The sequence below is a fragment of the Rhipicephalus sanguineus genome, chromosome 3, assembly GCF_013339695.2.
Source record: "Rhipicephalus sanguineus isolate Rsan-2018 chromosome 3, BIME_Rsan_1.4, whole genome shotgun sequence".
Taxonomy (NCBI): Eukaryota; Metazoa; Arthropoda; class Arachnida; order Ixodida; family Ixodidae; genus Rhipicephalus; species Rhipicephalus sanguineus.
Window position 1 is genome coordinate 158744432 of NC_051178.1, and position 23964 is coordinate 158768395.

The 23964-nt window shown below is 46.4% G+C and overlaps 1 protein-coding gene across 8 annotated transcripts in view; it reads right to left on the reverse strand.

The window, feature by feature from the left end:
- Positions 1-5216: 5216 nt before the first annotated feature.
- LOC119387592 (actin-related protein 8) overlaps positions 5217-23964 on the reverse strand; it is a 120352-nt gene continuing 101604 nt past the window's right edge. For 2 of the 8 annotated variants that reach the window (XM_049413562.1, XM_037655025.2), the window contains exons 11-13: positions 14031-14250; positions 10696-10853; positions 5220-5842 (exon numbers count right to left, since the gene is read on the reverse strand). In XM_049413562.1, coding sequence (XP_049269519.1) covers positions 5699-5842; positions 10696-10853; positions 14031-14250 — 522 coding nt within the window. In that variant the 3' untranslated portion in view covers positions 5220-5698. Of the gene's footprint in view, positions 5843-10695; positions 10854-14030; positions 14251-23964 lie in introns of all 8 variants that reach the window. The other 6 variants (XM_049413563.1, XM_049413564.1, XM_049413567.1 and 3 more) reach the window with 5 other exon arrangements.

The window sequence follows — 23964 nt, forward strand, 5'->3', positions numbered from 1 at the left end:
GTACACTATCTTTTGCTTTCATTTCGTCGAAAATGATTATTTTGACAGTAAAGAACACAGTTCATTTCGAAAGTACTGACAGAAATGCCCTGGAGGGCTTCCGCGAGGTGTTCTTGTAGAGCGCCGACAGCAAAACCTATGGGGAGCGCGCCGGCGGTATCCTGCCTAGCACGCAATCGAGGCGCGTCCGATAGAGGGCGACTCCGTAACTCCTCGAGGCCAATACTGCTAGCGATCCGAGATTTCATTCCGCGATGTCCGGAAACAGAAGTTACAGACATTTCAGCAGCACACATGTAGTTATTACTGAACATTGCTTTCCTTACGTGCCGTGCGACGCTTGAAACGAGCTATCAGCAGCGTTTCTGGAACAGACGACGTCCGCCGATGAATCGCCGTCGCACTTTCTCGCTACCGAGTGGCCTAGACGTCACGAGCCTCTGCGGAGAGCGCGTTTTGCTGTCGAGCCGACTTGCAGAACAGACGCTGCGTCGGCACCGTGCATGGCATCGTGGCTTATTCGGGACGCACGCGCGAGCGCTATTCATTCAGCGGAATAATTCTTGGTCCATGGTTGTGACTTTGGCAGCCCACAAGCTCAAGCTGCACATGTTCTGACACGACGGCCGTGCGACTGCCGGTGATAGACGCCCCGAAACCCGCGACTTTGGCGCAGTTTGGCGCAATTTTCGTCGATATTATCAGGATGGCGCAGTAAATACAATTTGGCGCACTTTGGCGCAGTTGGCGCAGGAGTGGAATCACTGCCCCCCCCCCTCTCTCTTTCTCCTCGCGACGCCGACGCTCCGCGCTCGCTGCGTTGCAGATGCGTGTTTCGAAGTTTTTTTTTCTTCTTTTTTTTAACACGAAAGTGTTTTATGCCGGGGTCCACCAAGACTTCAGTGACGTATTTCCGTCACGGAAATGACGTAGAAAAATTTTACACGATCAGATATCAAAGAAAAAAAGTTCCGTCAACGGCCATCGAACCCGCGACCGCTCGGTTCGCAACAACAGATCTCGGGCACGCTTTCCACTGCTCCACGGCCACAGTCTCGAGGCTTTACAAACGCGCCTTTTATATCTACCACTCTCCCGGTCGGCGGGGTAGTGTTGCCCTCTGGGAGCGGTAAAGTAAAGTAATTCCTCATTACTGTGGCCTCCGCGATTAGCACCTGCAACGCGTTACACGTCCGTCCCATTCGGCGCGTTTTCAATCGAAGTTCAATTTTGTCAATGCTTTAACACACCGCGAGGTGTCGATCTTAAACCAAGCGTCGAAAAAGCGTCGGCCTCGCTCATAGCATCACGCTAATCCAAACCAAAAATAGCTCTGCGACGCGCGCCTGCCTCACCTGGCTGTAACACCGCGTTCACCGCTGACGCGCTCGCCCCGAGAAAAATCGCGGCTGGGCTACCGGGGCGGCAGGACGCGCTTCGCGTTTCCCTCTAGTCCGGCCGGGGTGTTCAATCACATTTTAACATGCCGCGGGATAGCGACCAAGTTCTGCGTCCAATATGCGACGCTGTTCTGGTTATCACACCTCGTTCTCTGATTACGCTTTCACCGTTAACTACTACAGCTACCAAAATGGTTTGTTTAATCATTTAACATGGACGTTAGGCGTCGGGATGCAGATGTACCACCAATCATCGAAGTGGGTGCATCCACGTTAAACGGTGCTAAATAATAATATTATCTGGGGTTTAACGTCCCAAATTCACGATGTGATTATGAGGGATGCCGTAGTGGACGGCTCCGGAAATTTCGACCACTTGGGGTTCATTAATGTGCACCATAGCTAAGTACACGGTAAACGGTGCTATAGCTGCCTGACATCAATATACATTGTGCAAACTCTCTTATATCAATTCAGGTATTCTGTAAACATTCATTTACTTCTGTAAGGGCACGCTTTACTTTCGTGTTATTCCGATTCCTATGAAGGAGGGATCAACCACCTTTTTTTGTACAGTGCGCCCCTACCATCACTTAACGTCCATCACAGTCACCCTTTTCAGTCGACCATAGAGATATCGACCTCTGTGCGCGGGGCAGCCTTTGATAATTCGTTCAACTTACATACGGGGGCACTAAAAGTGCCGCGCGTTTAGAACCCCTTGAACTTGAAAGTAGTGACACTCTCCTCCGCGCGCGCGTTTTCCTCAATTTCCCTCGGATCTCTCCCCACCCCTGGCCGGCGCGGTGCGCACGGCACGCTAAACCCTCCGCTGGCTTGCTGCAGCCGCATTAGAATCATTGCGCGCGCTTGTTTGATCGGCCCCTAGAAGCATAATATGAGAATCTGTTTATGAAACAGTCGTGACGAAAGCAGGCTTTCGATAGAACATAGTGACAAATATATTTTTGAAGACCCTTCGATAAATCTAAGCCGAAGCGCTTCGAAAAAACGAGTACCAATAATAGCGGCTGAGCGGCTTACCTCTCCGTCGTCGCTACGGCTGTCCGTGCGCGGAGGTGTATTAAACGCATATAATGTAAGCAGCATAAAGCATAGACGAGAATTTCTTTCATAATTGTAGACTTGATGAGCTCAAAGAAGGTAGCCAAGAAGCAATGTAGTCATTTACTTAAATTCAGTTGGCCGAAATGAGTGGGCCCGAAGCCTTTTTGTACCATTGCCGCTGTCAGACACGTGCTCACGCACGCACATAGATACACACGTGACACAGACAGGCACGCACATACACACGCAGTACGCGCGCACATGCGTGCACAAGCGCGAATACACACAGACGCACGCACATACATACACACGCAATACATACACGCACGCACATATATATAGATGCACACGTCACTCAGACACGCACCAACGCACATACACACGCAATGCAGACACGCGCGCGTGCATACACAAGCGCGAATAAACACAAACGCACGCACGCACATACACACACGCGATACATACACGCACGCACGCGCATACACACGCAATAGACACGCGCACATGAGTACACAAGCGCGAATACACACAGACGCACGCACATACATACACACGCGATACATACACGTCACTCAGACACGCACGCGCACACATACACACACAATGCAGACAGGCGCGCGCATGCATACACAAGCGCGAATAAACACAAACGCACGCACACAAGCATGTGTACACACACGCACGGAGCACACACGCCTGGAGGGCTCAAGGCGTGCATGAGGAACTAAGAGCGTGTGAAGTTCGCTTGCGCGCGTTTTTCGTGACGTCAGGGTGACCTGACTGAGTGGTATCGCGCGTCGCAGCCATTCAGCGTTGGCGGATCCGCCGGCAACGCAAAAGAGGGAGAGAAAAAAGAGAAGGTTGAAGGGAGCGAGTGAAGAGAGGTGGCAGGGGGGCAATAACAAAGACACTGCGCTCGCCGCCATCTACGCGAGAACGGTCAAGAACCCCTTCCACGCACGCACACGGCTTTATGAAACGTGCATGTGTTCTCCACCATAACGTACAAGCATGAGCACTACGTATCGGCTTACCGTGTCTGGTGTTGGTAATACCTATATTGCTGTTGGCATCGTTACGCAACTGTAAACTGGTTATATAGCACATGTGCGACTTTTCAACATATGTGTGTGCGTCTATTTGCGCCTTTCTTTAGCGTCATTTCGTAACGTCTCGCTCAAAGTAAAAAATTACGCCACAGTCACCTTCCCGCCGCATGCTTTGCATTACATCGATTCCCACGGTACATGGGATCTGCCGAATTTTATTTTAATTCATGTGTTTTGAAGAAAGGCTGAGAAAAAAAAAGAAAAGCAGGGGAGTTGGATGCTACTATAGCGCGAACTTCGGAGATGAGGGACAAAAGATTACGACACACAAGTGCTTGTGTTGTAATCTTAGTCTCTCGTCTCTGAAGTTTGCGCTGTACTAGTAGCATCAATGGATTACCAACTAGGCCAAACATGCAAATTGCTAAGGGGAATTAGCATAGATATTTCCAAACAAGCATTACAACTTTTGTATTGAAGATATTTCGCTAGAGTTACTATTTAAAAAGTTCATTTAAGCAGTCTTTATTATTTACCAAACTTGGCGGATTGGAAGAATATTCTTATGTGCTCTATATAATATGGCTCAGTACAATACTGCGCCAATTTCAGACGCGTAGCGCCTCTGTTTCTTTAATACTTGGTACTAGCTAGCTGACACACCCTGTATGAATGACAGAACTTCGAAAGCAAATTGACTCCTGAGATGAACATATTCTCTTTTTGACAAGAAAAATATTGATTTTTTTTTTAATTCGTCTACATCTGGCAGTATTGTGTCACAGTATTTTATGCAAGTCCCACTATTTGAGCTATATTTACCTCGAAATTATTCGATGCAGATTACTATTCCCTTCAACTTCTCTTTGAAGAAAAAAATTAACATTTGCAGTAGCCCAGTGCATTCACATTTTTCTAAACTTCCATTTCTTATCTCTCTTCCCTTCTAGTCTTCTCAGACATAATATTATACTCTTCTTCCTTAAACATTTTTAGAACTTCACAAAATAGCCAGAGCATTTAACAACTCTATTAATGATATGCAGTTACTCACGACTTGCTAGTTTACCCTCATTGCTTATTAAAGAAATTCAGTTTCACCGTAATGACGAAGCAATTAATGCAATAGCAACATACTAGAACAATGTACAAAGTAATACTAGCAGCTTTAGGGGTGATGTACTTCCGCTTTGTGCTCTCGAACTGTGGGATCCAGTTGACAAGCCTCCGGCATTGAGCTGCAGAATGTCTCACATGCAGCTGCGCGTTGTTCCTGCTTGCAGACACGCATGCAAGTGTGCTTTTTTTCAGTGCGACTAGCGTTTTGCTGAAGCTCTATGGCCAGTGTTGCAACGACACACAATGCACGCCTTCACAGTGCTGTGTGCTGCTCAAGAAAACGGCGCGAAAATAATGTGGACAAAGTAGATGTTTTGCTTGTGCACTTATGTGTCTTTTTCATTTTGTTTTCACTCCCGCGGCGCTGGAAAGAAGAGGTGAACGAAGTACACGCACTCATGTGACCTTGGCTGAGCTTGAAGGTCAGATTCACACAATTAGCCACGTTCTGGTTTTTTGCCCGGAGGAGTAGAGCTATTACTCTAAAAAAAATGGATAATTTTACATCAGCATCAGATTAAATGCTTGCACTCACAGTTCTGCATTTAGGCACATAAACTGATGCAGACATAGAAGCAGGAAGACTTCTTTAATGATTCTCTCTGTACATTTGTCAGCACCAGTCGCAAAGATGAAGGTCGCAGTGATGTAGAGTGAAAAGAAGAAATCATTGCAAAGTGAGCAAGCTGATAATTAACACACAGTTCATAAATATTACAGCAAACTTACATTACACTCATCACTCATCATATAAAATGTACGCGTAGAGAAGCACGACATGAATGCAGTTCTCATGAAGAATTATGAAGTGTCTAGGTGCCTTTTCACGTCCCACTATTCAAGTTCCTGCATACCATAATGACTGAACGAATGCTTCTTTGAGCTGTTCAACAGTGATTGGCGCATTAAGCATGAGAGTGATATCAAGTAACATTGAACAGTGTTGATAGTGTAGTGGTATGCTTCTATACACTGGCAGTGTACTGATTCGAAGAGTGGCACAGCTTTCCTTGTGAAGATGACCTGCTCTTCATCACATCCACGGCCATGGAGATGGTGGTGCTACCAGTTAAAGGGCGCCCTCTCTCGAAGCAGGCGAACACCGTACCGCTGCCACTCAGCCTGCCGAATCCAAAGCTCCTGAGCCGAGTCTAGACAACTCATGATGGATGCACCTTTCCACGTTGTGATCCTAGGGTCTGTGTCCTGCAATTTGGAGGATAAAATGACAGTCAGGGTCTATGTGGACACCCTAATCCTTCCTTTGCACTCTTTGCCTGTCAATGATGCAGATAAAGCGTGCACCCCAATGAAGCAGTAAATGCCCAGCAAGTTGTGCGATTTTCGAGAGAACAGAATGCAGAGATCCCTTGCTGCAATTCATCACAGCAATAGTTTTTTACTAGTAAGACCATGTAGGATATACGCACAATAGTTACAAATGCTTAGTGTACTTTAATTTGCACTAATATATACGTGCATTGGCATTTTTTCATTCCCACTACATTTAACACCGCCACCAGGGCCGGACGTTCTGGTAAGCCTGTAGTCATGCATTCAGCAGTAGAGCTATAACCACTGTGTCACCATTACAAGCGACAGCACAACACACAGTTGTGCTTGACTTTAAGGAAAAACTAAACAGATATGCAAATTCAAACCAGCCCTGCAAACTACACATTCAAACCTATTTTAACACGTTTAGAATTTGTTTACTGGACCACGAATATAAAGCTTGTATGTTTGTTTACTTAAAAATATAATGTGGCTACGGTAGTAGATCACGATATGAAATTGGTCACGAAGTGCCTCCCTAATTGCCACCTCAATTGCGAAAAGCTGAGGCTATGGTGATAGCCGTAGCTACAAAAGAAAAATAAAGGAAGGGGGCACCTTCCATCATCATTACAGACTCTCAGAAAGCGTGCCGGCTCTACATGAATGGCCGCCTGCCTGTAACAGTTATTAAAATACTAGGAGCTGCATTGGCCCAGCGACACCAGCTGGTTTGGTGCCCGGGACAAGCCGGACTCGAAGGAAATGAGAGGGCGGCTCAGTTAGTGAGTAGTGTGCTCTGCTCAGTTAGTGAGCTCGAGATCTCACTTACTGAGTAGAGCACCTGTGTCTCTCTAACGAGCCTCAGTTAACAAAGCCAAAAGATATTCTCGCCCACCAGCGAGGCACACGACAGACATAGGGCGCTCCTCACAAGTTCTTAGACAGCGATAGTGCCGCAGACCTTGGAAAGATCCAAGTGAACGTGTATAAAAATCTATCGAGATTGCATGAAATCCATTTTATGCTGTGCCGGACATCTGTCCGTGGTGTGGCGGCAGGCCAACGCTCTTGGACATCTCATGGTGGTGTGAACTAAAAACTAGGGGTGTGCGAATATTCGAAGTTTCGAATATTTTTCGAATAGTGTTTGCTATTCGATTCGATTCGCACTGAAATTTTACCATTCGAACTATTCGAACTTCCCAAAAACAAATGCAGTCAACGTCCGGTTGAAAGTGACCCCTTCAGATTTTCAATATGCTTCACATCATTACACTCTCGTATTGCGGCAAAGCTGCCTTTCAATCTCCGTTACGGTCGAACTTAGCCAAGACACAGTCAACGTCCAATTAGAAGTGGTCCCGAGATTTTGAATATGCTTCACCTCATCACACCGCCGTATTGCGGCAAAGCTGCTTTTCCAGCTCCGTTACGGTTGAACTTAGGCAAGAGACAGTCAACGTCTGATTGGAAGTGGTCCCTAAATTTTCTATGTGCTTTACCTCCTCACACCCCCGTATTGCGGCAAAGCTGCCTTTCAAGCTCTGCTGCGGTCGCAAATGTATTAACACTAGAAAACGCTGGTTCCAATATGGAGATGAAAGATGTGGCAGAGTTGGGGCTCATTTAATGCTGTTTTGGACCTGTAAAATGGGCAGGAAGTCCGAAAAATCGGACGCCGAAGCTTTTTAGCATCCAAAATTTCAGATGTTCTTATATATCGATGTCTACGAGGCAGATTTGGAACTGCGGACTTGAAGGGAGCACACCCTTGTCCGCCACATCAGTTGGCCTTCCACAGCAGTAGAAAGAGGAGGAGATGCTGAGGAAATGGCATCTTTGCCTGTCACGTGTAAAGTGTTGTCGGCAGCACTTTGGTTGCACCAAATCATGTACATAAATACAATTCGGCCTCTACATTGCCTCACTCTTGATAAGAAAGACAACTATGCAATATGACCCCACCAGTGCTTCATCAACCTAGCGAAAAGAAACACTTTCATGTTGCTATCTCACAAGAACATACTCTGCAACTTTTTCTCTAATTTCACTTCGAATTATTCGAAAATTTTTTGAGAAATATTCGAAAATTATTCGAAATTATTCGATTCGATTCGCACTCAATCTTTATTATTCGAATTCACTTCACACCCAAAATTTTGCTATTCGCACAGCTCTACTAAAAACCCGTAGTTTAGATAAATTTCTAAACAGTAGCATAGACCTTAAAAAGGAGCATTGGGAGGCTCATCTCGCCAGCTTGGACTTGAAACGCAATTTGCGCTACTAAATCAGGTCCGCCGGGCGGCAAAAGCCAATGGAGCCCTGGACCTAGGGCACCACCCAATGAGCTCTTGAATGCTCCTTTACCCCCCCTCCCTGAAATAAAGTTTCTTCTTCTTCTTCATCGCAAGTGCTTTCCTATGGCGCTTACTTATGATGTCATGGGGTACAATACATTGAGCCAGAGGGATTACTCGAACTTGTGCAAAACAATGTAAAGCAGTTGAGGGAGAGAAAGGGATCCAGTTCAGTGACTGAGGGTAGCAGGGAGCAGCCAGGGAATGCAAACACACTCTTTGAAAACTTCACGCAGAAGATGGCGCAGTTGTAGAATCTCAAAGTAGGAGCAGCTGCAAGCTCAGAAATGAATTGAACACATTCACAAAGATTGCTTTCTTGCACAGTCATACGAGATTAACGAAACTGAAGGGTTGACCAGTACAGGTTTGCAACTGTCACAAGCATACCGCAGCAATAGGACATCAACGAAACACAATTCAGACACCACAGCATAAATACAAGCGTCTTCGTCATTTCTTCTCGTGTCCATGATCCATGGTCTTGGTGCCATTCATCCCAATGCAATATGGCAGCCACACTTACATGATCTGCATGTACCTCTTGTGAGCTTTAGAAAGATCTTTATAGTAATTGAGTAAACCCTTTGAGAAGCTTTGCACACAATTGGATAGTACATCACTTATCTTCAATACTAGTTGTTTTAACTAATGGCTTAGAAAGAGCAAGGTACATTGAGGTTTGGCTGAACTGAACCTCCTGCATAATAAATGTGTCTTTTAACTTCGTTTTGCGGTGTTGTGATGCATATGATCACCTTGCTGAAGGCACTGCCATGTTCAACGAGTCGTTAGACATGCCACTTTCTGCGAGTCACGTGAAAAGTATAATTTTTCTTATCACGAAATCAACGTAACCAAAAACAAAATTGCTATCTATGTCTATCCTGAGATATGATTGTAAAAAAAAAAACGTGAATGACTCCAGGATAAATAAATGAAAGAAGGGAACCTTGAGGGCTCGTTTCTTTGTGTTGATACAACCTTAATGATAACCAACAGGTAATGAAGCCAAGGAAGGTATAGAGGATGTTAATTGTACTGTTATTAAGTGTATTGTATTAATTATGATATAGATGGGAAGAAAGTAAACAGGACAAAAAGACAACTTGCCACTGGCAGGGACCGAACCTGCCACCTTCGGACTACGTGCCCGATGCTCTTACCAACTGAGCTGCGGCGGCGGTTGTCCCCCCATCCACATTATGGGGTATTTATGTGCATGCAAACCTGGGAATGTTAGTTGGCACCGCTCATTGCCATGACGACGAGTATGGAACACTCTTTTTTTATTTGTTCATTTCGAATACTTCGAAATTTCAAACAATCTAAATTCGTATCGAAGCGAATTCAAATACTGTAATATTCGTTCGAATATTTCAAACGCCCGAATATTCGCCCATCCCTAATTAATACAATACACTTAAAACAGCACAACTAACATCCCCTATTCCTTCCTTGGCTTCATTATCTGTTGGTTATCATTCAGAATAAACAGATATTTAATTACATTTTAATTATGATTCATTACTTCGAAACATATGTCAACGTATTATGTCATTATTTTTGTTGCAATAGAATAAAGAGTGCCTTGGAACAATGTTGTGTAAAGTTGATGCATTTACAGAGTTTTCTTCACAGGTCGCGTCTGAAAGGGTTAAAAGAATCTAACACATAGCAAGACGAATGAGAGGAACTGAGGGGCCTGGTTTTTTCATTATTTGCATAAAGAACGCATAACTTATGCTTTTGCTAATGTCCCCTATTGGGGACATGGGGGCGCTACCTGTTAATAGGCGCCCCATTAGGGGACTTTAGCTGCTTTTTAAATCCCATATTGAATAATATAATAAGGAAAAATAAATGGAAAATAAAAGACAAAACAGCTTGCCATAAGTGGGAGCTGAGCCTGCATTTGTCACATCCCACGCGTATAATATAAAAACGAATGAAATGTTGCTTCTTCATTTCCTCAAAATGAAAAATCGCTTATAAGCAGACAGGAAAATGAAGGTAAAGCTTTAGCTTTCATATCTGATATGCAAAAATAAATGACAGTGATGTCATGGCAACAACATTAACAGGCAATAACGTAAAAAAGAACAACAAGAAGTAAGGAAAAGATTGATAACGGTGTTGCTGCTTCTTCCTTATTCCAACGGTCTCCACTCAGTTTCTCGTTTCTTTTTCGGTGCTACTTCCTCATAAATTGTGCACCAACTGGCCCAAGCTTGTACTAGGTTACTCTGTGATCACAGATTTCACAGAAGAAGAGAAGAAGAAGATGCTTTTAATGAGAAGGAGGAGGAGAGGTCGGCCTGGAAAGCGGGTTCTAGCCTGCTACTCCTCACGGGGGTAAGGGGAAAGGGGAAAGAAAGACTTTGTAATGAGTGGCTTAGGTGTAGTGAAGAGCCTCCTCACTCTTGGCCTGGTGATGATCTCCATCTGCTCAGGTCGGTACATGATGGGGATCTGGACAGAGAGACGATTCTGGAGCCACGTGTGGATGCCGGGGAACATGCAGCCACCTCCAACCACGAGCACGCAGCTGAACATTTTGCGCTTCAGCTCCTCCCCGTCTGCGAAAGGAGCACGGTTTTAATTTCCATGAATTCATTTTTGAACACTGAACTGCCTGACGTCATGAGCGAAATCAAAAATGCAGTTTCTATTCCTCAAGCTGAACAGTTGATGCCTCGTAGAATGTCATGGCACGCGGAGGAATGTAACAAACATTCTAATTTAAGTTACGTGGCTATGAAAGTCTTGGCATGGGAGCTCATCATCGCAATAAACTAAAACACAAATGATGCTTTAGCTCCAAACAAAAAGATCTAGGGGTGCCATATTGTAAAACTAAACGTTGGGTCGAAATTTAGCTGCGACAAGCATGAGTTACAAAACTAGCGTCCCACAACCGTTTGCACTAGGGACAGACAAGCACGGTCCCAACACAAATGACCTGTATCAGAACACATCAAGTGTACCGTAAAATCCCGAGCAAGCCCCCCCCCCCCCTGCGGAGAAAGATAATCCGGCAAGATTTGGAGGGGAGGCCCTTGCTCGGTCACTGATAAAAATTCAAGATGGAGGCGGAAGAGCCGTGCGTGCTTTCAGTGAAATGCTTTAGTGAATATGCATGCATTCACTACCATTATTCGTCCTAGTCTGCTGAACCAACACAGTGAATTAAACAGTGAAAATGGCTGGAGGGGAAGGGGGGTGCTTGCTCGGTCATTGGTGCATATTTTAAATCTCCCGAAAAAGAGAGGGGGGCGCTTGCTAGGGTAGGAGTACTTGCTTGGGATTTTAGGGTAGTTGTCTAGTGAGCAAAAAAAAAGAGGAGTGAAACAGTAAGAACTGTATTTCTTCAATTTTATTTCAATCCACGCAAAAAGGCAACATGTTTAGTGCCAATGTACCCATCAAAGTCTAATGCGTGTCCATTAATCGCGAATCATTTAGGCTCCTGCTTTCTCCCCTACCCCTCCACCCGTTCCTCTACCCACATGCCAAGTGGCAAGCTGGAAAATGTCTGATGACATCTTTTCCTTCTCTCCATTCCTCCTCCCTCTCATTCTCTCAGAAAAGACATTTTAGCAAGAAGACCTATCAGGCATTAAAGAATTTCACTGACAGCAGAAACACAAGAAAAGGTTTGTGCATGAACCCTACCTTTAGAAACAACTAGTATAAGGACAGGAAAACAATTCAGCCATTTCCGTGTCGTGAAAACCGTCGAACAGCAAAGCTGTAAGCGCGCAAGTGTATGTGAGAGTAGACTAAGACAGCTTAGCATCATCACGTCATCATGATTTCATTTTATTATTGCGATAGCAATTATATGGAAAGTCTTGGCTGGTTTTTGCCGTCGCCGTCACCGCCGTCATGCACCGAATATGTATAAGTACGTGTATATATATATATATATATATATATATATATATATATATATATATATATAAGTCCCAAAGAAGAAATAATTCAGAAAAATGCTTTCGAAGCGCGGAATCGAACAAGCGACCTCTCGCTCCACAGCGCGTGACGCTAACCACTACGCCACAATACGAAGATCCTTCAGGTAGCTAAAGGCGAGCGTTATATATGCACCCTTTACCACTGGCAGTACTCCGAGACAGCAAGCGCTTATAAGCGTTTCTTCATTACCAGCAAGATGGCACGAGGAGCGCCAACGGGCACATTTAAAAGTCGTCGGCCAGCTCGCTCGCTTCTAATATTTGTGCAGGGAGAACCTTGCCCTTCCGCTGTCTGCTCGCGCGGTTATCTCGTGGCAAGGGGAGGAGGGATGTTCAATTCAATTCAATTCAATTTTTTATTTCGGACATAGTTACATAACATGAAACATAACATGTTTCGAGCTTTCACCGTGATGTCCGTGCTGATGTTACGGAGCGTACGAAAGTCACTCGAGCTCAAAAGACGCCGCTAAACGAACAAACAGAAGATGAGCGCGAACTATCAAGTGTCACAGCTCGACACTTGAAGCACGCTAGTTTCCTTCGCTGCTTCGGCCGCCTTTGCAACAGGAGCGCTGTTCAAACTGAGAGTAACGTTTCTTGCTATCGCATTCATTGCTTTGCCCTTGCGACGAAACTGTGGGTTTTTCATTTCTTCATTTCCTCCCCCCTCTGTTCACATGACCTGCGTGACTACTACTACTACTACTACTACTACTACTACTACTACTACTACTACTACTACTACTACTGCTACTACTACTACTACTACTACTACTACTACTACTACTACTACTACTACTACACTACTACTACTACTACAGTAAAAGCTCGTTAATTTGACCCCTGTTAATTCAGAAAATTGGATAATTTGGATGTGTTTTCTTGTCTCGACAAGCATATGTATTGCTTAATAGCATCAAACTCTCGTTAATTTGGTTTTATTTGGCTGCAGCCCGGTTAATTGGAATGATCTTCGGAGCGCTCTAAGCACCGCAAACGTGCGACGGAACAGAGGAAAAACGGCGTTCGCGAACAACCAAAATAGCCGCGGCCCTTCAGAAAGGCGTGGTTGCCATCCACAATCTTACAACAATCACACTGTTTGTGACCAAGGCTTTAGCAGTTGTGACAAATGTGTTTCGTTTTCGATTTTTGCTCGGCGCACATGAACTCTGTGGGCTCCATGATCGTGTCGATACCGACTGGGGTCAAAGCTTCGACATGCAGTAGTTTCGTTTTTGCTGCGTGGCTTCACAACTGCGTAGTCACCATCTATGATTGTGCATTCGCAAGCCAGGTTTATTCAGCAGCAGATGCGGTGCTCGCTTGCTACACTGTGATGGACGAACGAATAGTTCCCAGCGATTTTTCCGGCAAAAAAATTATTACAACGTGCACGTGGTGGTGCTGGTGGTGGCAGCATGTAATAAGGGCTAGGTTCAGAGCATGTTTTGGCATTAAGATATGGGGGGTCATAAGTAATGTCATATTGTGAATGAAGTCGCAAATGACAAAAATTGTGGCTTTTACACTGTTGTTATGCAAAGTACTGGATTTACGTACTCATCAAGAAAATGAGAATGCATTGATGTCAATAGACAGTTGCTTATTGCTTTCTTGATTATTTCGATAATTCCGCGTTTGGTTAATTCGCACATTTTTTCTGGTCCTGTGAAATCTGAATTAACAAGCTTTTACTGTACTTCTATGACGATGATGATGGCACAGGGTGGACAGCTTCGCTGTGAAATAACGTAAAGGTACATGCAAACTCACCACACCGATCGACACACTGCACAATGGCCTGGTCTATGCCCAGTAATTGGTCACAGGGCAGCTCTCTCTCGCTGTCTCTGGGAGCAGCTGCGAGGGTGACCGCTTCAGGTGGTACCACTTCGTCTTCGTCTAGAGCTCCCTGACCAAGCTGGCTGTCGTCCAGCTGAGAGGTAGCATCTGAGGCTTGGGAACCCTCTGCAACATCACGAGCAGCTCGCCTCTGCAATGATGACCACGAAGAAACAAACAAAATACTATGGACGAACTGAAAGAAGGACACAAAAAGCCTGCCAAAATAAGAAAACAATACAATCGATTGTGGTGACGCCTTGACTGAAGTGTTAGGCACGCCGACTTATCAAAGTGAAGTTATTCGAAACTGGTTATGCCAAACTTGAGGGCTAATAATTCGAATCTGGTTTGTTCGATTTAGACTAAATGTCCCAGCCAGCTTCACATACATTTATATGGCCCCAAAATTTTTCCATCATGAAATTAGCCTGCACCGGATGATTCGAACTTGGCCGGTCATGTTATACACCTGACTGAACCCCATAGTGGCTGCATCAAAGGGCTCGTAAACCACCTTTGAAAATGTTTTGACATTCCAAGTAAACGCACACATCGAGTGCAGAATGCTTCATGATCAACAATGCCAAACGCAGCAGCGCTATGAGCCATGGGCGCACCACAAATTCCAATAAACAATCCTTTGTCCTCTCCGGGCTGTTCGATAACCCTCAGCATTTGCCGTGACAGCCAACTTTCGTGTCTGCTCATGTCATCCACAAAAAGAACCTGTATGTCTGCTCGCAGGTACGCGCGCTCGCCGCTCTTCCTCTTCACATGGTGACAAGAAGCATTCAGCCAGGAGGAGAGACGAGCCGATGAATGGAGCTTAGCGAAGGAAAGAGCAAAACGAGTGAGGGCCTCTTTTTTATCATCAAACACGTGTAACTCTGCTATTATGACACCATTTCGAAAAATTTTCACGGCTACGTGTTTCTTGTAGACTCGTGCAGAACTGCAACACCATAACTAAATTTCGACCTCTGGGTGGTTTAGAAGCAACAATCAACATCGACTTAATATTTGCCTTTAGTGTCCCTTCAAAGGGACACTAACGGCAAATATTAAGTCGATGTTGATTGTTGAAAAGGCGGTCCAGAAATCTCGTAGTGCTACTTTTATGCCAAGGAAGTGCTTATTTTGAAATAAAATCACGTTTTAGTGGTCCGCATCGCGTTAGCGCACTGCAAAACACCCGCCTGAAAGCGGTATTTTGCACGTCACTTTTGCCCATATTTCGCACGTCACGTTGCCCGCCTTTACTGCGCGGCGGCGTGCACTGGCAGCGTGCACCATTTGGGCATCCAGCAACATCACATGCATGCGGTATTTTGTCGAACTTTCTGTCAGAGCGACTTTCACGAGCGTGCAAAACACACGCGGCGGTACGTGGTACCGAAACTACCACTGAGACGCGACCGTGTGAGCGAAGCAGGGCGCCGGGCGAAGCACAGTTCGGCGAAAATGGAACTTTTGAACCCCGCATGCTGTTCTCCATGGCAACGCCGAGGAGGTTCTTTTTTCCATGAATCAAACAGAAACAAACAAACAGCACTTTATTACGTCTCTTGATGCACAGAAGGTTCTTTTTTTATTGCAGCTAGTTTGCAGCTAGTGATTAATTGTATTCAGACTCTCCCACGTCATCGGGATCACTTCCAAAATGTCCCGCTCGTGGCGCTCATCGTGTGATACATTTAGCTTAATTTCTCGGTAAGTGGGGCACTGCTATTGATAATACTGCCGTTTTAGACGTTGTCATACATTGAGCTTTCACTCTGACATAAATTGCTATTCGCCTTTAGTGTCCTTTTAATGCTTCAAACAGCAAAAGCATAAAAGTTCACAGCACTTAGGGAACAGCAAAAGCATCATATTGTCGCGAGAGGAAACGACAAATAGGAAACTCGAAGCAAATGGCTGTTTACTTTCGGCCACAACAGCCACTAACTTCTTCGTTCTCTTCTTCCGCCACCACTAGTCCGTGTAGAGCCCCCACAAAAAAAAAAAAAAGACATCGTATTGATGCCGACGCTCTGAATAACAGTGAAAGCTCAGCCAAAGAAAAAGTCTGTGTCTGTTGTACAGCACAAGGGCGAGATAAAAAAAAAATGCTGAAAGAAATGCACAATGGTGCTGAAGGCAGGCTCCGCACCACAAGGTTCGCTGACTAGCAGTCAACGCAAATGGTGCGGCTTCATCCTGGAGACATGAACAACATCCGAGAACCGTAGTCTACGGGAGTAGTGCAATGTGTCTGCCGGGGCAACTTCTTAGTTGACTTCACTGAGGCGATGAAGAACTCTGTAGGGTCCAAAGTACTGGCACAACAATTTTTCCGAGCGCCCTCGTTGACGTACAGGGGTCCAAACCCACACTAGGTCTCTAGGCTCGTATGTTACAATTCTGTGATGCAGTGGTTCTAGGCCATGGATGTGTCGGGGACCCCTTGTGGACTGGTGGAAGTGATGGGGGGCCCCTTGCAGCGGAGGGGAGGGAGGGGGTTACGTAGGTAAATTAACACAACTAGAGCGTGAAACAGGTGCCTTTTATTGCTACCAAAAACATCAAACAAACGTGCCACATCACTTCATTTTGGACAGTTCATCAATACGTGGCACAGTCGCGCTGAAACAGAGTTGTATATCTGCAGCCACATTCAACCTGTTTCGGTATTTACTTTTCAAGTATGCAAGTCTGGAAAAAGCATGCTCACATGCATATGTCGTAGAAAACTGTAACAGAAGCTTTACAGCCGTCTCATGGAGAAGGGGGAACATTTCTGCAGTCCCCAATCAAAATGCCTCAAGGCTCACAGTGGCAAACTTTACCTTCACCACTGTGTTTTCCTGGAGCTCCATCAGCTCATTTTCAGCTTCGACACATTCATATGTAAAGCAAGCTACGTCAGCCTCAAAAGGGGCCACAAGCCATTGTCTGGGGCAGATTCTGGGAAGTAGTCCTTAATGTGGCACCTTAATGTGCTCAGATGGGCCGCGATTGTGGCTCTGTCACTGCCAGATACTACCCCAGAGCCTGCAAGACCACTGAGCAGCTTAAAAGAAGAATAGTCGCCTCTGTTTACCCGGCTCAACCAACTTTGAAGCTTTCTACAAAAGCCTCTCACCTTGTCCCCAGAAGAGACAACATTAGTGCCCATCCCCTGCATGCTGCTGTTAAGATGGTTCAGGTGCTCAAACAGGCCACGCAGATAAACAAGCTTTGCCGCAAAAGAAGAGTCCTGAAAAGGATCTCTGAGTGCCCTATCTTCTGCCAAAAAAACTCAGCTCTCTCTAAGCTCCAACACCCTTCGCGAGCACTTTTCCGCGCGACAACAAACGCACCTCGGTGTGCAGGAGCAGGTGTTGGTGCTCGGCACCCATCTCCTCGCACAGTACCTTGAAGAGGCGACTGGCCTTAGGCCTTGCCTTTACACTGCTCACGACTTTGACAACATGTTCGCATAACACTCACAAGCTCTGGACTCAACTCCTTTGATGCCAAAGCTTCCCTATGAAGCATACAGTGTGTGAACGCTACTGCACTGTTCACTTTCTTAACGAGTCCTAAAAAACCTACAGAGTTTCCAACCATGGCTCGAGCGCCGTCGTGCACACAGCTACACATATGTCCCAACGAAAACCGCGCGAAACAAAAAAATTGTTAATGGCATCGAAAATATCTTGACCTCTCGTTGTGGTCTCGAGTTCCAGACAGCAAAGGAGTTCTTCGGCAATAACAGAGTTATTCACAAAGCACACAAACACTATAGGCTGTGGGCTCCCGGATACGTCGCAGCTTTCATCGACGGCGAGAGAAAACTTCCCAGCAGACTTCAATTTATCAATTACTTGGTCCTGCACATCAGACGCCGTTTCTCTGATTCTCCGTGCCACGGTGTCATTCGAGCACAGTATTAGTCCAGTTTTTTCACATGCTCTTTCTCTATGACAGCACCGACGACGTCCTTCATGCAGGGCATAAGCAGAGTCTCACAGATGGTGTGAGGCTTCATCTGTTTGGCCCCGTGGTAGCTGAGCATGTAGCTTGCCTTGATAGCATCTGCAGAGCTTGCCAGCTGAAACGAAAGTCTAACTTTGTACGCTGAACCGAACCTACAAACACTGCATCGACAGTCTAAAACTGGTGCCTTAACCGGTCGCATTCCCCACCCCTGCGACGCGTTGTATTCATGTGGAAAGTCGATGGCACATGCACTAAAGCGAACCAACAAAATCTGCCAGCTAACCGTGAGGCTGGAGCCTCGCCGATCAGCGTACGCACAGCGAACATAACGCATATCGAGGGTCGCGGCTGCCGCGAACCTCGTATGCACAACTAACGTAAAGCACGTCGAACAAGCATTCGGCGACTGATCTAGGCTCGCTGCCGCAGCGAACATCGTATGCGCAACTAACGTAAAACTGTGTTATGATAATTTCGACCTCACCTTGTTTGGATTATCCAGCTTTTGGGATTCCAACTGTTGTTTCTTGGTTTCGAAGAACTCTATGTCCTTGTCTTGGTAGCTTGGATACTTTGTCCGGAGATGGCGTTTCAACTTCGTCGGCACCATGGAGATTAGAGCGAGTACTTCACCGCACAAAACGCATTGCGGTTTGCCGCCGATATTGACAAAGCCAAACTTCACATAACTTTCTTTGTAGCCACGTAACTTGGACATGGCTACGCGACTCAGACGAACACGTAGCTTCGTGACCTAGGCCAACCGGGTGAGACTGCACGGCACAGCCACTGATGCCAGGCGAAAATGGCAATATGATAATGTGGCTGCGGGGCACCGAGACACGTGGTTCGGGCAAGGTGTGGGGAAGAGGGAAAGGAGGTGATCGAGACGACCTTGTGCGGATTGCGGATCGCTGCGGCAGTTCCGGGAGCAGGTCCCAGAACTCCGAATGAGTCACGGCTGGACTAAACTAAAAAAAATGTAAAAAAAAAAGCGGGTGAGGGTATCGCAGATCATAGAAATGCCTTCGTGGACCCTAGGGGGTCTGCGGACCCCCATTTGAGAACCACTGCTGTGATGGATGTTGTACCGGCGAGCATCTTGATTTTCCCGCGGCAAAATGTGTAAGCGCGCTAGCTTCCGGGCTTCTTCAGCACACTGAACAAATACGTCTGTATCCGGGGTAGTCGCATCCGGCGGAGTTGGTTGTAGCATGATGTCAAGCATCGTGGTGATGTTGCGGCCTTAAACCAGACTAAAAGGAGCAAAGCCGGTGGTTTTCTGAAGAGCAGTGTTGTAGGCAAATGTGACATATAGGAGGCTTTCGTCCCAATTCTTGTGATCCTTGGAGACATACATCGAAGGCATATCTGCAATAGTTTTGTTAAGGCGTTCAGTTAACCTGTCGGTCTGCGGGTGGTACGCAGTTGCTGTTCGGTGTGTCATACCACTCAGCTGCTGGATATCTCGGAGCAACTGTACTGTAAATGCAGTACCGCGATCGGTGATGACGACAGCGGGGGCACCGTGGCATAGAACAATGTTCTTGACAAAAAAATTTGGCACATCGCAAGCAGTTGCTCGCTGAACGGCTTGGGTTTCGCAGTATCTAGTCAAGTAGTCAGTGGCGACAACAATCCAGCGGTTATCAGCTGAAGATTTTGGAAACGGACCTAGTAAATACATCCCAGCCTGTGCAAAAGGTGCGTCAGGGGGTCGTACAGGCTGACGCAGACCAGCTGGTTTCATCGGTGAAGTTTTGAGGCGTTGGCAAGTTGTGCAAGTATTGACGTACCGCCTGACAGCTTTTGTAAGTTTCAGCCAGTAGTATTTCTGCTTGATCCTCGCAAGAGTATGCGCGAAGCCAAGATGCCCGGATGATAGTTCGTCGTGGCATGCACGCAAAGTGTCGTCGTGGAGAGCAGCAGGAACGACTAGGAGGTGAACAGTTTTCGTAGATGAAAGTTGCGACGTCCTCTACGTAGAGGACAGTCGTTGCGTGACAGAAAGATGACAAGTCACGTGCAAACTGATATGGGGGCTGTGTGCGACGTCTCTCAAGGTATTCGATCAGTGGTTGCAGTTCTAAATCGTCGCGTTGCTGCTAAGCCACGTTTAAGGATGTTAAAATAGGAAGGCAACTGAAGTCTTCGTCATTGTCTTCTGTAGCGGTCTTAATGGGTGCGCGGGAAAGACGGTTGGCGCCGGTGTGTTTCTAACCAGACTTGCAAACTGTTGTTATATTGAATTCCTGCAACCGAAGGCTCCATCTTGCGAGACGGCGCAAAGGATCCATCAGATTCGCCAGCCAGCAGAGAGAGTGGTGGTCACTGACGATTCGGAAGGGGCGTCTGTACAGGTATGGCCTGAATTTCGTAATAGCCCATACGACTGCCAGACATTCTTTTTCAGTCGTTGAGTAGCTTTTCTCCGCAGATGACAACGTGCGGCTAGCGTAGGCAATAACGCGTTCCACGCCATCTTGATGTTGCACGAGAATGGCTCCGAGACCAAGTTTGCTAGCATCAGTGCGTACTTCTGTGTCAAAGTGACCAAGGATCGGTGGCATTTGTAGGCGTTGTTGAAGGTCGTGGAAAGCGTCTAATTGTTCGGAACCCCAGAAGAAGGCGACATTGTCTTTGACGAGTTATTGCAGAGGTTCGGCGATTTTCAAAAAAATTTGGCACAAAACGGCGGTAATATGCACAAAGGCCCAGAAAGCAGGCGTATATAATGCTTTGTCTTTGGTATCGGGAACAAAACAACTGCTAAGCCCTTTTCAGGGTTGGGTCGAACACCGCTACTGCTGACAATATGGCCAAGGAACTTAAGCTCCTCGTATCCAAAGTGACACTTTTCTGGCTTCAGAGACAGGCCGGCAGTGTGAATGGCCAGAAGAACCACCTCAAGCCGCTCAATGTGCTGTTCAAACGTCGTGGAAAGAACGACTACGTCGTCTAAATACACTAAACACGAGTGCCACTTGAGGTTACACAAAACTGTGTCCATCATTCATTGGAATGTGGCTGGAGTGGAGCACAGTCCAAAAGACAGTACAGTAAAACCTCGTTAATTCGAACTCGGTTATTTCGAAGTCCCATTCATTTCGAAGGGTTTCTGCGGTCCCGTATTTCGCTATGTAAATCTGAGTGGATAATTTGAAGCAGCAGTCATCGCCAGCCCGGTTAATTCGAAAACTTTGGGTGCCATGTGCCGATTCCCGATCCCGGTTTCGCCGCAAATCTGCGGAAGCGACGGCCCTTAGGAGCCACAGGGCAATGCAATGTAGCGATATTAATGAGTGACAGTTGAAGCAACCCAGCCTCGCTGCTGCTAGTGCAAAAAAATAAAGAAAAAAAAAGAAAACACGGTCTCAGTGGTCAGCTAAAACGTGCGCCTGCGGAAAAGAAGACGGGCTTCACTGCAGCACAGCAGGTGACACGCGGGCAGCATGTCGCATGCTTCTCGCAACGTTGGCGCGTCATGATTTACCCATTCTTTTTGGGAAAAGAAAAGATAATAAAGGACGGTATTCATGATGTATGCGAACCTCCGATTGGCGGTTGCTCCGGCAATTTGCGCACTTGCACTGCTGGTGGAGTTCTTGCCTGTAACGCCTACTTCGAAAACTCAGTTTGAAAACTTAGTGATCATGTTTTCCAGCCAGAACACATTGCGGATTCCGTCACACTGGCCATTATCACATTTTATATTTTACCAGAAAGAATGGTCGAATGGTCGCATCACGACGCGCTGAGGCTGCGAGGAGCAGGTGACATGCTGCCCGCGTGTCACCACTGTGCTGCAGTGAAGCACGCCTTCTTTTCCGCAGGCACGCATTTCAGCTGACCACGCGACTTATTAAATGAGCATTGCTTAGCGAACCTCTGGCACTTTGAGCGTCCGTCCGTCCGTCCGTCCGTCTGTCTGTCTGTCTGGCTGGGTAACGCTGCCATTGGCAGCGTTACCCAGCCGTAAACAACTGAATATATAACACGTATGCGGCTTTTCAACATACATATGTGTCCGTATAAAATTTATACAAATCTTTAGCGTCATTTTGCAACATGCCGCTCAGTAAAAAAAGTTACGCCACAGTCACCTACCCACCGCATCCTTTGCATAACATCGACTCCCACGGTACGTGGGATCTGCCGAATTTTTTTTTTTTTTCGCTGACAGCAGCGAGGCCTGCCGTTTTCCCGGGTTTGCGGCGAAAATGGGACCGGGTATTGCTAGAAAACAACCCTTGGAGCCGCAAACTAGAAGGCCAAACGACCACCTCTGATTACTTTCAGTAATTCAAAGTTCCTTGCATCCCGCTTTTTGTATGTTTCGTTAATTCGAAAACTCGCTTAATTCGAAAGTTTTTCACAGTCCCAGTGACTTTGAATTAACGAGGTTTTACAGTACTTTAAATTCGTAGAGACCGTCAGGTGTTATAAATGCTGTTTTTTCTCAGTCTCGTTCGTCTACTTCAATCTGCCAATACCCGCTAAGGAGATCCATCGAAGAGAAGTAATGGGCGTGACGCAGGCGATTCAAGGAGTCATCGATTCGAGGAAGAGGATACAATCAAACCTGGATATATCGAACTTGCAAAAAAAACATGGCTGATCCCTCCGTCATAGGAATCGGTATAACACGAAAGTGAAACGTGTCTTCACAGAAGTAGTGCTTATGATATATGAGAGCTTGTACAATGTCTATTCGTGTTTGGCAGCTATAGCACCGTTTGACGTGGATGCACCCATGTTGACAGCATGTCTCTATCGTGACGACTAACTCCCATGATCATGATTAAACCGTTGAGGTAGGTGACGGTGTGAACATGTATTTTGACACAGCGAATCGTGAATCGCGCGTAAGGATGATATCAACAAGTTCATAATCAACATTGGTACCCGGTATGCACTTCTTCAAAGCGTCGTCAATTAAGGAGAGAAACGGCACGGTGTGCGCTTTCTAGTAATGGGTAGCCGACGCCTGTGCTCATGCATACATAACACACACTGCACTTCAGCAACGCAGGAGGTAGAGGTTCGTAGCCTGAGCCGCAAACGCGTGCGTCCCGCTGGCCTCTGTCTCGCAGGCGCTGCTCTCGCTCCACCAAGGCACGACATTCACCCGTCGAAATCGCGTCCTTTCTGCAACGCATATTGCAGCAGTTTTGTTAGTCGGTGCTCTCGCAATTGAAGCAGTCGGCGGCAGAGAAATGCCGTTCGTGCACGTGGGAAGCTGCACTACTTCCGATGAGCCGACGCACGCTAACACGAATCCAAAGGCAAAGAAACGTAACTCCGTCAAGGGTGCCTCGGCGACGCCAGCGCGGCCAGTCTAACCTCTCTGGTATCGAGACGCTTTAACCATGACCTCCGATATCACGTGCAATCTCGGAGTAAGCGCTAGTAAGTGTCGATCGTGAAGCATTACTTCTTTTCACCTCTCACAGACGGCGGCACCGCCCCGCTCCGCCCGCCGCGAAAGAGAAGGTGTGAAAGATATAAGGCGCGTTCGCGCTGTGCCTAGCATCTCCCGAGTTGGCTTAGTCGGTAGAGCGTCGGGCGCTTGCCGTCGCGGCCGCAACGTCGTGGGTTCGATTCCCAGCGGGGTATCTTTTTCTTGGTTTTCTTCTTTCTCACCCGTTGGCGTCCATTTTATCAACGTCATATCCGTGACGGATGTACTTGGTGGACCCCGGCATAAAACACTTTCGTGTTAAAAAAGGGCCAGTCACTTCGATATAGGGCATAATTCGATATAAGCCTGCTAAAGAATTGGACGTCCTAAATTCACACACCATTCACAAAAGCACTTTATTGATGAAGTTAGCTTAGTTGCGCTTGAAATAGTCTTCCATTTTTTTCTGTTTGAGCAATTTCACTGCCTGCAACAGCA